The following is a 16,828-nucleotide window of genomic DNA, read 5'->3' on the forward strand; positions in this document are numbered from 1 at the left end:
TGCACTGTCACCCCCGCTGACAGCATCTGACACGCCGGTCGTCTTTACGTGTCGTCTGTGCGTGCAGGTGTGTGTTTAAGAGAGAGGTGAGGGGGTTAGTTGGGCCAGATTCCCTGTACCATCGTGGCTTATCCCACTGGGCTTATCCCTGATCAGCAGGTGACCCACCACAGATAACTCCTGCAGTGGGACACACAGTGCTGAGTATGTTTATGAAACCCTGCTGGGTTTTAACCCTCGAGTCTGACACACACACGCACACACCCACCCACAGACCCTCATGGATGATTATATATCTAGACAGAAAGCAGGTGCGTCCTTAATCCAGAAAAAGGGCCATACAAGCTAAAGTCCATTGAGCATTTTACAAAGCAGTTCTGAGAAAGATCACAAAACAGTCTCTCTTTCTATCTGACATGCTTGAAGCACTTCACACTAACATGAATAATATTATAAAAATTAAGCCTGGCAGATTGAATTATTTCTTTATTTCCACCTTCTGCAGTGGCTTACTTGAATTGCAAAGCTTCCAGTGTTTTGTTGTGCGCGTTACCTTGATGCAGAACTGGTAGTCTGTGGGAGCATTGTGGAATTTTCGCCCCGTGATGATGGTGAAGATGTTACTGTCCTCTAAATCTGACAGCAGCTGCAGATGTCGGGGCTCCTGTTGAGTTTTAGGGAGGGAGATTGAAAAGGGTGTCAAAACACATAAAAGAACATAATCATAGATGTTTCTTTGAATGATGTTACTTCTTTTGCTTACGCTATGAAAATTAACATTTGATGTTTTTATTAACTTTTATTTGAAGTTTTATGAATTAATTATAAAAATGCCTAAACAGCAATACAATAATAAAAATGTAATCAATCATTCAATTTATAAACTGAAAAGTGAAGCCCAAAACATTTTTTGTCATCTTCACATCACTCAGAAAGTATAGCAGTAGTTGTGACCTTGGATGTTCCTTTAGTAGAGAAGTAGAGCCCGGAGCGGCGCAGGAACATGTAGAGTTTCTTCCAGGACTTGCGTCCAGGCTCCTTTAAATGCAGATAGCCCTGAATCTCTGGACAGCTGCTTGAGTTCAGAAAGTTCTGCAACAAAACACACCGTGCATATCACAAACACATCTTCACAGGAGCCGAATGTAAATCGCTCAAATGTTTGTGTTTGCTGCCTCTGACATCCTTGACAGTAAAAGGCAGTACAACATTTTTTGGGATATTATGATGCCCTCACAAATGAGACACAAGACCTCCATAGCAAGACAACTACCTTTGTTTAACACTTTGTTTCAGGAAGGTTTCTTTAGATTACCTGTAAGAGCTGTGACTGAGGGATTGAGCCATCAGTATCCTGACACCAAGCCACCATCTGCTCTGGAAAGAAGTTCTGGTATGGAAAAAAAACACACAAAAGACTGACAATAAATGAGAGATCGAGAGTGAGACAGAGAGAGAGAGAGAGAGAGAGAGAGAGAGAGAGAGAGACACTAGAAATCACTTAGTGCATATGCAAGCTTAGAGTCGGGTAGTGTTTCTCTATGCAAAATATGTCTCACACTCTGCCTGTGTGTATGTGAATGTGTGTTTGCCTGGTGAGCACAAGGACTCTGAGACAAAGTGGTTGGGGCGAGAAATAGATAAAGAGAGAGCAAAAGAGAAAGAGAGAGAGAGAGAGCGAGGGAGGGAGAGAAAGGCACTCCAGCCTTGGAGTAGATGCAGTATGATCTCACCCGCTGATGTAATCCCCTTTAGCAAGCAGCGCTACTCTTAGCTTGATTGACAGGCTGTGGCCAGCACTTTGGTGTTTTACTGTGCTCATTACCACAGGGCTGAGGTCACCTGCTGGCTCTGACACACACCTAAATCTCCACAGCACAAATGTCAGCGTATACCCGACCAGCACGGAACAGCAGAGCCCCATGCCGAGTCCACACCAGCAAAAGACTCCCTGCAAACTAGCAAACACTGACTTGCTGGTGTAGTCAGATGCAGGTTTGTGTGGTAAAATGATGAACAGCTTCGCATATGGTACTCTAGCCGATGCTCAATATCCAAAGAGTGTGTGCAAAAAGAGTGTGAGCTTGGGCTTCCACATCACCAGCAAAAAGAAAGTAATGAGCAAACCTGGCAAACATCTCTGAGACAACACAAAGAGAGGGCAGTGTAAGGGCAGTATGAAGTGAGAACTATTTAGAATAATAATTTTTGCCAAGAGCTACAAATCCAATGAACAACTTATCAGCAAAACTACACTGTGGAACATGGTTTAACAGAAGGATGCATAAATATTGTTACATGTTTCCAACAATGTTAATGTGGTCAGCTGAAGACCAAACTGCAAAAAGCATGAAAAACCTAAACTCTAAATGTTGTGCTCATTAATGATTGCATGTTAACACAAACACACATTTTGAACCAAGTAAATCTCACAGCTGCTGAACATTTTCTTAACAATTTCTATCATTCCTTTTCTATCGGTCATCAGTGAATCACTACGAAGGGAAAGTACAAAAAGGAAGGGGGTTAAGAATATCAAAATGTGTAAGTTTAATCAAACGGGGACAGAGTCAAAAAAATGTGATGTTGGTTCAGGAAATTAAGTCTTTCACTGCTGATCTGTTGAAGTGAAGATTGGTTGTTATGTGGTACTTGATGTTGAATTCTCAGTAGCATCAGCTGTACTTAGTGTTTGGTATTGATTGGCAAATGTAACCATGCTAATGCAGCAACTTAGTTGGGATAGATTGTAAGGCTGTCAGAGTTTTAAATACTTTGAAACCATGTGTTTTAAAACGATGCAATCTATGTTTTAAAAACACATGTTTAAGAAAAGTAATTTTCTTTAAAATAATAAATATTTAAGAATGTAATATCTATCATACAAGAGAAACCTCCTCCTTTCACTTCAGAGGGATTCGCAACCCTATTGGAAAAAACTGTGCACCTGATGTATTAGGATTAAAAACACTAGAACGTAGTTGTAAACGTCCTGGATGTCTGCATGACATTTCAGCTATCAACAACCCTTTGCCTGTGTGTGTGTGCGTGCGTGTGTGTGTGTGCGTGTGTGTGTGCATGTTAACACTAAAGTGTGCGGGCAGTATCAATGAGTGCTAGAATGAAGAAGTCAAAGAAAGTGATTCCTAGGGATGCGAGAGACTCACCAGGGGGTTTCTGAAGAATTCATATTTGGCATAGTTCTTCCTGAAGAGGAATTTACTGTCGCTGCCCATGGAGGCTTGAACCTGAACCACCAGCTCGTGGTCCTCCAGACACCTCTCTGTATGAGGACAAGGAGAGACGGGTAGTTTAAGTCACCTCAGAAGTGTTGGATCTGAATGTATGTTACTATAGGTAAACACTGCCAATTGTACACTGCTTGAATCAGGTCTTCTTCTTTTATATATTCTATATTTCTCTTCTTTTTTTCCCTCTCCTTTTTTAATTCTAAAAGCAATGATGACAGATTAGCCCTGCTGCAGTCCTGACCTGTCACCCATTGGAGCATTATAAAGCATAAAATACAGCAAAGGACCCTGAACTATTGAACAACTGAAATCCTACATCAAGCATGGAAGGTAAAATGTTTCATTTTCAAAATTTCAGGAACTGGTCTCATCAGTTCCCAAACTCTTAAAATTGTTGATAAAAGAGGAGATGAATCAGCAGGGTGGTAAACAAGAACACGTCCCAATTTTTGTAAGGTGCTGCTGGCAAAATTTTCAAAATAGGCATATCATGTTCAATGTATTCAGGGAAAAAAATCCCCTGTTATCAAATGACAACCGAAGGATTGAGAGGTTAAATGAGGAGGGGCTGTGGAAAGAAGAACTACTGTGAGGCAGCAGGGGAGGTGAAGGTGGGGAGAAGTGGCATGAGATAAAGAGGGGGGAGGAGGCGGGAGAGGAAGAGCTGGTGGAGGGCATGCAGGAAGATGATGTCATGTGTTTAGGCTGATTGCTGAGTGGCATGGCCGTAAGTAAGGTACAAGCCACAGACAAACACACAACCACACATTAAGGGCTCACACAGAGCCTAACCTGCTCTGTGCATCACCTATACATTGTCTGTGTGTGTGTTTTGTGTGTTTTGTGTGTGTGTGTGTGTGTGTGTGCAATGTGATCCTCCAGAAGTTGAAGCCATACAATCTCAGAGTGAGGCCGATTAGAAATTGATAGTGACAGGATGTTCCAAATCGACATGGACAGTTACCCACACATGTGAAATGATAGCAGCCAGGGTTTGGCACTAATTCTCTCTTTCAGATTAACTCACAAAGTCATGTTTGGTCAAATGACACACACAAACACGCACACACATAAATAGTTTGGTGAAACTGTAATTACTCTTTTTTTGCAGAGAAAAGTCTTCGTGTTGCAGTTAAGGGGCTGGAAATGTCTGAGTTCTTTTTAAGTGTGAGCGATGCGTGTGTGTGTGTGTGTGTGTGTGTGTGTGGGTGGGTGTGTGTGTGTGTGTGTGGGTGGGTGGGTTGAGTGTGTGCACGCTGCTTGCGAGCTGGGGAGTTTCCTGTGGAGGGTTAAGAAAAGATTGATTGGTTGAGAAGGCTAGGGGCTCGTCCAACAGAGAACCGTGATTGGTGCCTTGCAGCTCTGGTATGACGCTTTAGTGCAGGCCTCTCCGCCCTTCCCCCCCCTCAATCTTTCCCTCTCTCCCTCTCTGTGTCTCTCTTTTTCTCTCCCTTCATCTCTCTCTTTTTCTCTCCCTTCCTCTCCTCACCTCACATTCCATCTCTCCAGTGCACTTTTTTTTTTCCAGAATCGCAGATCAAGCAGCAAAGCACAAAGCAATCCTTTGACTCTAAAAATAAGACTGAGGAGTAGGAAAGCCTCACAGGAGGACAAAGAGAGACCCAGCGAGAGAGAAATAAATCAATAAAAAAAAAAGCTTCATATCGATAAGGTGAAAGAGGAAAGCATTGTGTTTTGTTTTTTCCCTTTTCCCCTTTTGAGCAAAGTATAGGAGGCATGCGAGCAGAACATGGAAAATGCTTAATCCACCAAACCTCCCTTCAGAGCTGTATAGAAGGCATACGAGCGCTTGTGCCATGCCCAAGTGAACATGCACAGAGGCCACACACAAGAGAGTATCCACATCCATGCAAAGACACACAAAAGAGGTAAAGAGACACACACACAAACACAAACATATCAAAGACTGAAAGACACCTGCATGAAAGACATATACCTCTGAAAATACACTACAGAGAGACATGCATGAATGTAACTCCTTTTACTCTTCTTTAAACTTGCAGAATGTCCTTTTCACTCTCTCAAGTAACATAGGGAGCTTCTTATTATGTTTTTACTGATTTGTATCAAAGTCTATACAAATAGACTTAGTAGTAGTAGTAGAAAATAGAACCATATCTGTATAAAACATGTTTGCAAATGACAGACTTTGCCTAAAAAACTGCAAAAATGTTAGCATTGCAAAGCATTATTGTTTGGATTTGGGCTTTGAATGGTGGCGGTCAGTCGTATAAGAAGTCTTGTTGTTGCTTATGAACCACTAAGGCAAGGCAAGTTTATTTATAAAGCGCATTTCAGCAACAAGGCTTGCTTTACACAATACATCAAAATCTTCATGATGACAAAGGGCAGAAAAACACATTAAAAGAGGACATTTAAAAATAATTCAATCATAAAGTTAAATATTAAATATTAACAGTTGTTTGACTGATGTTTTAGGACAAACGGTTAAGACACTGTTACAGTAACCAAGTCGACTGCATATAATAGCATTGACACTTTTTTTTTTCCAGGTCCTGTTGGGACATTAGTCAACTAATTCTTGATATATTCATCACTACACCCAGATTTGTTGCCTATAGTCTGTAGTTTTCAATGTCACTTACTGACGCCAAGTTCTGACTCTTAATCACTCCTACTTTGCTCCAAAAACAACCTCTGTTTTTTATCTTTGTTTAACTGAAGAAAATGTTGGCACATTCACTCATTGATTTGTTCTATGCAAATCGCCTGGCACCACTGTAATATAGATGTGTGTAATCCGCATAGTTATGAGAACTTATTTTGTTTTTTTCAATGATCAGAACTAGTGGGAGCATGTAGATGATAAACAGAAGAGGCCCCAGGATGGAACCTTGGTGAACACATTCACCAATTTTTGTGTGCTCAGCTTTAAAGTTGTCTAAGGACACAAAGAAGTCCCAAACTCAAACCAATTTAGTACTCAGTCAGAAATTCCCAGACAGTTTTCCAGTCGGTTTTTACTATGTCATTATATTTAACAAGTTCACATAAAGAGATGAACAAATTAGAATCATTTCTATCTCTGCGAAGAATAACATGAATATAGAAACAAAAATGTGACAAACCCATTCCTTGATGCATGCACAATAACTTTACATACACACAGACAACCTTACCAAGGCCAAGGACGGGGTGATGTTCCACCAGTGTCCAGGCATTGTCATCCAGACAGTGGCTCTTGTAGACCAGGAGTTGACAGATGTCTCTTGACGTCATGTCTGCCGGAATCTCCACCACTTTACCGGCTCCATCCTCGCTCCACACCTTAACTATCTGAAGACACAAGGGAAATCATCAGTTTGTAAGTAATGTTTTCATATGCTGAAAAAAAAGTGTAAAATACACAGAAGGTACATGACGTATCATGAACTGCTTTCGGGGAATTTCAATTTGCAGTAAAAAAAAAAAAAAAAAAAAAAAAAAAAAGGTATATTTTAAACATATCTGAGGCTACTTTTACCTCCATAACCAATTTGTCGTCAAGTCCACTCATGAAAAGTCCAGTTCACATCATCCCAAAATTCCAACATGAGAACTGCTTTAAAAAAAGATGGATGACGTTCAGGAAAGGTTGGCCGGCCCTTGTGCTCTCAGACCAAACCCTTTTTTGTCCACAGCTTCACCAAACTTCAGCTCAAATATCCGCAAATACGCATGTAGCCACAATGACACAATTCCTGTCACATGCAAATATGTCTTCATTCAGAAAGTAAAAAAAATATTCAAACGTGAATAGAGGCACATTTGCATATGTACAATTGTGTCTTTAAAATGTCACAACTTGGGAGAACTACAGGGCACAGTTTAAATCTTAAGGACCTCCCATTGTTGCGCCATTTTGAACTATTTTGGATAAGTACTCAAAGCGATATTTAAACTGAGTGTAATTTGTCTTCTATTGTTGAGGAGATAACCATAGACCAGCTGCTTCACTATACTGTATGAGCAGATTCACAAACACCACGGAGAGCTCACTCCCAAATGCAGCGCAACACAAACACACACGAGTATGAGAAAATGAACAATGAGACGGCTTTCTTCAATATAACAGGGGAAATCGCGCGTGGGTATGTTAGTGTGTCCCCCCAGACATCCCTGTGCACAGCAGGGATTCTGCTATCCTCCACACTCACAAAACCACCATGGACCAACTATTGAAAACTACACGAAACAAGACACAAAGCTGATGATGGGCACGGTCCGGATGGGGTTGGAGGATTACAGAAAATGAAATCAAACATTCAAAACAAAAAAAACAAAAAAAATCAGCAACGATAGCCTGAAAATACCATAAATACCACAATCGGAAGTAGAGAAACGCAAAGAGAGACTCCGAATGCAACAACGAACAACGTCACAGCGTTCTTTGCCCCTGCAAAGCAAGAAGACTCCCTCCTTTCTCCTCACACGCCCACGTAAAAAAGAAAAAAGTAATTTCATGACGCATGAGTTTTGTTTGACAAAAGTTTCCGAAACATCTAGGAGGAAAAAATGCAAAGACCCTCTCCACTGCAAACTGATAACGATTCACACGCATGCATACACACACACACATATACATTCATACATACACTCAAGCATACATAGCAGAAGACTAACATCCAGGAAAGAAAGAAAGAAACACACACGTCTCTTACCTCCACAGCCTGAAAGAGGCAACAGTCTGGAGAGCAGGATGGCATTTTCACACTGAGACGCTCTCCAGTGACACAGAGAGACAGAGAGAGAGAGACAGAGAGAGAGAGAGAGAGAGAGAGAGAGAGAGAGAGAGAGAGAGAGGGAAGGGGAGGAGGACGAGGAGGAGGACAGGAGAGGGAGGGAAGGAAGTCAGGAAGAGGGAGGGAGGCACAGATTGGCAAGGAGAATGCAAGAGAGGTAAGAGGGGGGGGGGGGGGGGAGGGAGGAAGTGACAGAGGAAGGACGAGAGTGAGAGAAAAAGAGAGGGAGACAGAGCGAGCGAGAGACAGCCTGCCCCTTCTTCTCGTGCTGGGCAGCATAAAGGCTGAGCTGCGAGGAGTGGTGTGAGCTGCAGCTCCTCTCCTCCTCCTCCGCCCCCCCCCCCCCCCCCCCCCCCCCCCCACCCCCCTCCTCCTCCTCCTCCTCCTCACTGGATTAACCCAGTGTCGGATTTTTAAACGGTGAGCTGCTACCTGTCACGTACTCTACACTCTTATCTAAAGGGCTGCATTCTAATCCTCCCTTCCCCAAAAAAAGATCCCTGTCAGCTCCTTTTACTGACGGCGCTGCAACAAAAGTAAGAGTCTTTTCCCCTTAAACACGCCTACAACACCCCCCTCCTCGCACACACAGTCAAGCACATCGGTAGAAATAATAAACTACCACGACTGAACAAACAGACACACTAATTCTTATGCATCCACTGACATTTTCTTTGAGCTGTTTGATGGTTTGAACTTCTATCCCCTCCCTCTTATAGCCCTGATCATCCTCCTCCTCCTGCACCTCAGCTGTATGTGAAATGCAATGCAAGAGTGTTAGGACCAGAGCAACATGTGTAACGTACAATGACGGTTGAGGTTTGGAAGAGGGCAGTCGAAAGAAAACGGAGGAGTGATTCGATCTGAGGCTGTAAGGATCACGTGTCGAGCGTTTGGGCTCTGCTGAGGGGGTCAAGGGAGGGGTAGCAAGGGAGGGAGCAAATGGGGGGGGGGGGGGGATGGTGGTTGCTCAGCAAATCTGCCATGCCTCTAGAGAGGAGCGAGAGAGAGAGAGAGAGCGAAAGAAGCAACAGAAAGACAGAGAGAGAGGAGAAGGAAAGAAAGAGGAGGGAGATAAAGAAAAAAAGAGAGGAGAGTAGGAAAGAAGAATAGAAAATAGAGCCATGGGAGGAATGTCAGTAATGCAATACTGAGTCATAATCAGGCTCATGTGTAGAGCGCAGGCCAACCCAGCTGGCCCCTAATACAGTGTGCATGAGAACTTTGAGCCCAGCACACACACACACACACACACACACACACACACACACACACACAAGTGGAGGACAAAATGTAAACTATATGAGAACTAGCTCAGGCAGCATTTTGTTCAACTAAACTACAACATGTTTTTCCTCCAGTGTCATGAGGCTGTTTTGCATCCATCTGGGGAGCAGTGTAACATAGGCTCTTACTCAATGCATGTATGTTTGAGGATAATGCAATGTGATGAGCACACAGGAACAGAAAGATAGAAGCTAAATAAGTGTGCCAACTTGCCCTCAAATTACATTTTTTTTTTTTTTTTTTTAAATCTCCCTTTTTTTCCAGTTTCCTCTATTTGTGCTGTCATTTGTTTGTAAACTTTTTGATTTACTTTCAACCTCCATTTACCCTCAACATCCTTAACTATGTAAACGTCTACAAGGTTTTATCTTTACATGATGAAATCTAACACACCTTAGCTCTTTTCTCCCCCCCCCCCTCTGCTTTCCCCTCCCCCACTTCCTTCTTTTCCTCTCCACCAGAAGAGGGTGAGGGGTAGAAATGTACAGGGTTATTGCTCTCCTATGCTGCTAATAGCAACATGCACAGACACACACACACAATCACACGTACAAGACTAAAGAGCGCTTGGAGCCACAGCAGATTGGATTGAAGAGTCATGGACAGACACCTGCATGCCAATAAACAAAGAAACACAGACATACAAGCACAGTATGTACGGGGTCAGAGGTCAAACACAATAATCTGCGCCTGGGTCAGGCCCACTTGACCAAGAGGTTTATGGGCCCCTAAACCTATCAGGCAACACACACACAACAAATGCACACACTCATAAGTACACGCTAACAGGCTCAAGTGCACATACACACACTCGCACAAGTGATCTGGTTGTTTTAAGCCAGAGCAGGTCTATTCCACGGTAACACGACCCACTGATTGTAAAAGCAATCTTGAGCCATGCAGACTTGAGCAGAGGGGGTAGGAGTAGGGAAGGCCACAGCATTGATATGATAGACATTTTTTTTTTTAAATTGTAGTTCAACTGATCAGCTCTGGGATGTTTTATTTACGCACCATTGTGGCAGAAGATAATGTGAAACTAGTGAAATGTGAAAAAGGGTTTACATAGATGGAAAATGTGAATATTATTGTTTCTTAAATTTTCATATTATTTCTTATAATTCAATACCAAATATCAGAAAAAAATGCTTACAATTAAAACACAACAGGTGACAGAACCCAAAGCTAAAAGACACCGTGCTGCAGAGTCAGTTAAAAATTCAGGGTGTGGCCATTTCTTTTTACTGTTGATGATCTGAAAGTACTGATTAGCACAGCTTTAATGTCAAACTTACAAGCAAAGTCAGTCGTGTTTTTCTTCTCCTTTTTGATTTTTTTTGCTGACTATGTAAGCAGGATTATGTGACATTGTGGAATGTCTAACAATATTGTGTCCAATGAAATAGTACTTAAGTCCCTCCCCCCAAAAGTTTGGGCCTTGTGTTTGATGATCTCACATGCAGAGCTCTTAGCTTTGAAAAACTAAAATCAGTTACGGCAACGAGACCCTCCATAGCTTTTTACTTTCAAGGGAAAGTGTTGTGCTGTTTGTTGTCTGCTAAATTAATGGTAGAATTGTAGAAAATTGCAAATATTGGGAATCAACATGAAATCTGAAGCATATTGAAATAGCTATAGTCCTTTAACTATCTACTGTTTTTCCAAATAGATGATACTAGTTGATATAAAACCTGTCAAATGACACTGCATACAGCTGTCAGGCGTCCACTGTAGATGAACCCACCCATTGTTAATGTCAGCATTAGAATGCTGTTTGGGGATGACTTCCCACCACTGACTTACATCATCAGTCGTCTTTCATGTCTGCGAGTGGTCGGGTTTCAAAGCAGACAGAGCTGATTAGCTTGGCAGACAGGCCAAACTCAATTTCACCTCACTGGAGCGCCACCACAAAGCCTTACTGAGTGGCTCACCTCCCCACCTCCCAACACTGACAGGGCACTGTCTCACAGAAAACACACTTCCACAAATATACACACGACACACTCAAACCCGTGCAGATAGACCGTCTGTAAGTCAGTTCTAGGAAATCTGTGTGCACCTCAATGTTTGACTAAATACAGTCATGTGAGTGTAGGTGAGATCAATCCTTTGAAACAGAAAATAAACTAGATTTCATCTTGGTAGATAGAAAGAAAAACAAACTTGAGTAGATAAGGCGGAAATGTTAACACGGTGATTTATTTTTCCGTGCAAGGAGCTCATCCACTCATTATCTTTCATCTAATTTGCCGGTGCAGAACACACTGAGCTCTCAATCCTCAGACCTACTGCAAAATGAAGGCCTGCTGCATATTTGGTCATGTAGAGGATATTATTGATCTCCTTTGATAAAACACCAAGAAACAAAAGATGATGTAAAAGCTCTGCTAAAGGAATCAAAATGTAATCTCATGTCCATTTTAAAAGCTTCTTTTTAAAAATGGTTTAAACACTATGACTGTGCTGAAATCATATGCTGATGTACTTGAAGATCTGGCTCCTATACTTTAAGTAAATAACCTCCGGAAAAACTGCAAATCCATCTGTCTATATTATCTGACTGTATTTGAATGGTTTCCATAAAGGAAACCCAATGTACTGTCTACAGTATCAATGATACTCTGTTTTTCTAGACGTGCGTTCATGCATGTGTCTAAGCACTATATACAGTATTGGCTGAGAAATCACTTTATTACGTCATCACATCGACACGGAATGTGAAACATGAGGTACTTGGCAGGAACTCAGAGTCCTCTAAATCTTTATTACACACACACACATACACAACGCACACTCTCTAATTAAGACTTTTACTCAGATTTCCAAGGTTTTTTTTTTTACCCAGGTAAAAGTGACTTCCTTTAAGTAAACAAAACACAATTTCAACTGCTGAAAACTAATAAGTGAAACCACAGTCACTCAGTGTCTATCTGTGTGGAAAAAGCTGATATGTCAATGTCATTATAATCTCACTCTGCTGAAGTGAACTCTCCCTGTCATCTTCACACACACACACACAAACACACACACACACACAGACAGACAGACAGACACACACATGCACCTGATCTGAATGCAGTGGGTCAGCAGACCATTGCGTGCAGAAGCACATCAGCTGACCTCAGACACAGGGGGAGGTAGCAGTCTGTTAAACAGAGAGTGTGACTCTGAGCTTTTGTCTTCCATTTGTTTTTAATCACACAGTTTATATAGCCTCAGAAACTAATATCTGACTCTGTGTCGGTTATTAAAAACTAAACCTTCAATTTTAAAATGTTAAAAATAACATCAACATCTGAAAACACCATCACAACATTAGCTCCAGAAATCTATGACTTCAAACGATCCCTCTGTAAGGCTGTACTTAAGAAATGGATGTGCTGGGGCGCTGGTGGTGCAGTGGTTAGTGCATGCACCCCATGTATGGAAGCTGTAGTCTTCCAAGCGGGCGGCCCAGGTTCAAATCCGACCTGTGGCTCCTTTCCTGCATGTCATTCTCCCCTCTCTCTGTCTCCCTGATTTCCAACTCTATCCACTGTCCTATCGCTCAAATAAAAAGGCACAAAAGCCCAAAAATAAATTTAAAAAAAGAAATGGATGTGCTTTGAGCTAAATGCTATCATCGGTATGCTAACCCACTAACAGGCATAACGTTACCATAACACCTGCAGAACTGTAGACGTCCTCAGTCGGACTTTGTATTCCTTTTTTTGTGCTTTTATATTATTTCCTACTTTTTTTAAATTTCATTGACAGCAGTAAAGATAAACTTTACTGATACAGTACTGTTGTTTATAAGCCCTTTAGGTCTACTTTATTTTTCATAGATTTCTGTGTCATTATTCTTGCACCTAAACACCATGTCAAATTACTTATGAGTGTAAACCTACTTGGCACTAACCTGTTTCTGATTCTGATATAAAATACAAATATAAATTGACTATTTGAAGGATCGGATTATGTCATTTGATGAAAAGTTAAGGGGTCATCAAAATTAGGTGAACTTCATGTTTGGGGCAAAAAGTTCATCCTCAGAGGACCTTAAATGCCTTTACTAAATTATGTAGAACCTCAAAAAATACTTGTTGCGGTATTTCAGTATTGACTGAAGAAATTGACAGACCGAGACTGGAAATCTATGTTAATCATCTGCTTTGACTTTTTGAAAAACTTATCAGTACTCAAATCACACACTGCTTAACAAATCACAAGAAACTGACTTTTTCCACATCACTTTTAATTATTAAAAAGCCATTTTTCTCTTAGCGTATTCCACAGGGAGGTCAAGGTCATTAACCTCTGTGAACCATGCAGTGAACCAAGTGCCCAAAGGTACTTCAGCAGGGTTGATACTTGCCAACAGAAGTGGGTTTGAACACGAGTCCTTTGTTTGAGGAATGGTCTCTCTACCACTTGGGCTCATTCCTGATGTTAGTAATTATGCAAAAAAAAATAAAAACCAGGAAATGTGCACAGCTGTTGCCAGGGTTACATTGAGTGCTTTCGATTAGCATCTTTTGCATTTGCATCTTCTAGACCCACAGTAAAGGTTCATAGTTATTTATATTAAAATGGCTATTTATACACTTATTCCTAAAGTCTGACAGAAATGCAGTGTCACATCTATAGCCTGTTCATGATACCCTGAGGACTAATCCATTTATGTCATCAAGGGCAACGCGGGCCATAAACCTGTCATGTCATTCACATGCACAGTTTTACTGACTCATAATATAAGCTTTGAGAAAGACTGAAGCTTAGGGAAGAATGTTCAGATTCCAACTCTACAGCTGCAGGGAGAGAGATCCTCTGATAAATCCATGCCAATGCAAATACAATGCAACTATCTCTGCAGACCAACGCACGGCATGTCTGAAGACTCTTGTCTGCGCTGTTGTGCAAGCACTTCTCAGTGCTTTTCAGACAACACAAATAAAACTGACCTGCACACATGCATGTGTACTGTACATACACTTCACTTCCGTAGAGCCTCTCTGTTGGCTTACATATGACATTACACAACATTGCATGCCAACAGAATCACTGGAGCTAAAGGCCAAATCTTATCCAGTCTGCTGCTTGTCTTGCTGAACTTAAGTTATCTGATCGGTGAAGGTTTCATTTAATCAACCCAAGACTAGTCATGGCTCATTTTAAGCATTAGAGCGGATAGAAGAGCACCATAGTTCCACACGCATACGCTGAAGCAGGCCAGTAATACTGGATCTGATTTATTACACAGCCACAGTTTAAACAATGGAAACATGTTCATGTCTAGCAGGTTATGTTATCCCTTTAATGGTAAGTTTAAAATCCTGTGCTTATTAGCATGAATCAGCATGAATAGCCAAATATTCAAAGTACAGCTGTGTCTGATGGGAACTTTATCATTTTTCCAGGCCTTGGTCTTGGCCGAAGTATTGAACTAATTGAGATTTTGACCTAATAATGCTGCATTAAGAGATCATCTAAGTGATTTATATCCTCAGGGAGATGAACGAGTATAAATACCAACATTTAAAGCAGTTGACAAATGAAAACAGAACACTGGGGGGGAAAGTAAAGGGATCAGCTCAGTCCAAATCTGGAAAATTTCAACTGAACACATCCTTAAGCTGTTTTTATTTTAGCGTTGGTAGACATCACAATGACTTTGCCTCAAACCATACTGCTGAAGTTAATCAGCAGTAGGGTTGTAGCAGTTTTTATTAACTCATTACATTAGTTTTTTCATTGTTACTAGATCAAATTGTCGTGGTAGTTTTGATGATAAACATGATGGAATGTCTGGGATCATTTCCCTGTACTTTCCACTCTCCTTCCAACACAAACCTCATCCATATCCGTGTTTTTCTGCTTTGCACGCTTAAAGAATTTCCTGTCAACTTCAAGCTGGAGACATGAAATGAAGAGGGCAGTAAAGAAAAGGCAAAATGCTGCCTCCCATCTGTGTCACACATCATATCACAGCTGCAAAAGTATGTTTTCAGAATTGAAGCTAGAACAAGTCGTTAATGCCAGTTACAAAGCATGCATTTAGCAATAGCTTAAAGAAAATCCTTTTAAAAAACTACATAGAGCAGCAGAAATTAAAGAAGAACAAAAAGTGTTCCCTCTCTATGAGAAGAACTGTGTGACTATCTGCCTCTTAAAATATACGAGACACAAATTGAAGGAACAAAAGTGGACAAAATCATGACTTTCAGGAGACAAGACATGATGCAACATCCAGTCAGGCCTCAGACACTCAAAACACACAAAAGATCCTTTGTACAAACTGCAAACTTGCTCTCTGACTCCAGATCTTGTGAGATGATGTCAACAAAATGCTAAAATAATGCTTTGCCTAGTCACATGCATGCAAAAAAAAGCCACCTGAGCAACTAAAAGGCAAGAGCGGCTAAAACAACTTTTATTGTTCAGGGAGGGCATCCTGAAAACATCTTTTAGAGGGATGGAACATTCCTGGGACAGGAGGTTTTTTTACCAGGAAAGGAAGGGCACGGCTATGACACACACACACACAGACACACACACACGATATGCCTGTGCTGAAGCGTGTGAACCGGAAATGGGTGCCTGTCTTGCTGGGCCGGCAGGCGGATTCAGAAGGTTCAGAGAGATCCGACCCGCAGACGTTCCCAGCCGTACTCAAAGCTCTGCTGAGGAAGTCTGCACTCTGTCTGCAGCATCCTGGAGACATTGCTCACCTCCTTCCACGGCAAAACATGTCTGTCATTCTGCATGTGAGTGTGTATGTACATGCGATAATGATGCTTCCACAGTAATACACACATAGAGCCAGATAACCCAGGGTGAGCGGTTGTATAATGAAAGGAAAGGCTTTCTTCAGCCAAAATCAACACATGCTGCTCTGACCTTAACATAACAAGCCCGTCAGCAGGTTTTAAAACACACACACAACTTTCCCTCTGATAGTGGTCAAGTGAACTACCATACAAATATATTTTTCAACACACACATTATATATCATACATTTTACATATATATAACCCGTGTGTGTGTGTGTGTGTGTGTGTGTGTGTGTGTGTGTGTTTGCCCGGTGGAAGTGAAAAAAAACTGCAGTTTCACAAGTGTCCACTTGATGCTGGCTATTAAAGCCTGACAAGTCTCAGATACAACAATGTTACATTTTCCATTGTCCAGCAGATATAAACATGTTAACAGCTCAGATCAAAACATGAAAATGGCCTGATTAGTGTTTTTTTAATGACACACACAGGGGTGAATATTTCCATAACCCCTCTGTTTTAATATAAGAAGGATAAGAATTATGCTTAACTAGGGGCATGACTGATCTGTCTGCAAGCTGGCACATTGTAGCCGTTTGCCAGGAGGCTAAAGCACGCCTCAGCTCTACCTATTTGACTATTACTGAGTTGAATAACAGTTTGGATGAGACAGTATTTCCACATTAATGGCTTAAAAACAATGCAGTGATGTAGACTCAGCCCTGCTACAGTCTATGGTAAAAAAAACTTTTTTATTGAATATCTTATATTC

The 16,828-nt window shown here is 41.4% G+C and overlaps 1 protein-coding gene and 1 long non-coding RNA gene across 2 annotated transcripts in view; both read right to left on the reverse strand.

Moving 5' to 3' along the window:
• LOC132991454 (growth factor receptor-bound protein 10-like) overlaps window positions 1–16,828 on the reverse strand; it is a 43,723-nt gene that overhangs the window by 10,744 nt on the left and 16,151 nt on the right. The window contains exons 6-10 of the mRNA XM_061060227.1: window positions 6,413–6,569; window positions 3,168–3,283; window positions 1,316–1,390; window positions 955–1,092; window positions 554–664 (exon numbers count right to left, since the gene is read on the reverse strand). Coding sequence (XP_060916210.1) covers window positions 554–664; window positions 955–1,092; window positions 1,316–1,390; window positions 3,168–3,283; window positions 6,413–6,569 — 597 coding nt within the window. The remainder of the gene's footprint in view (window positions 1–553; window positions 665–954; window positions 1,093–1,315; window positions 1,391–3,167; window positions 3,284–6,412; window positions 6,570–16,828) is intronic.
• On the reverse strand, window positions 3,698–6,406 carry LOC132991455 (uncharacterized). The gene is made up of 2 exons (XR_009676193.1): window positions 5,386–6,406; window positions 3,698–5,345 (listed from the first exon to the last, which is right to left on the reverse strand). It is a non-coding gene; the product is annotated as an uncharacterized LOC132991455 (long non-coding RNA).

The sequence above is a fragment of the Labrus mixtus genome, chromosome 16 (assembly GCF_963584025.1).
Source record: "Labrus mixtus chromosome 16, fLabMix1.1, whole genome shotgun sequence".
Lineage (NCBI taxonomy): Eukaryota > Metazoa > Chordata > Actinopteri > Labriformes > Labridae > Labrus > Labrus mixtus.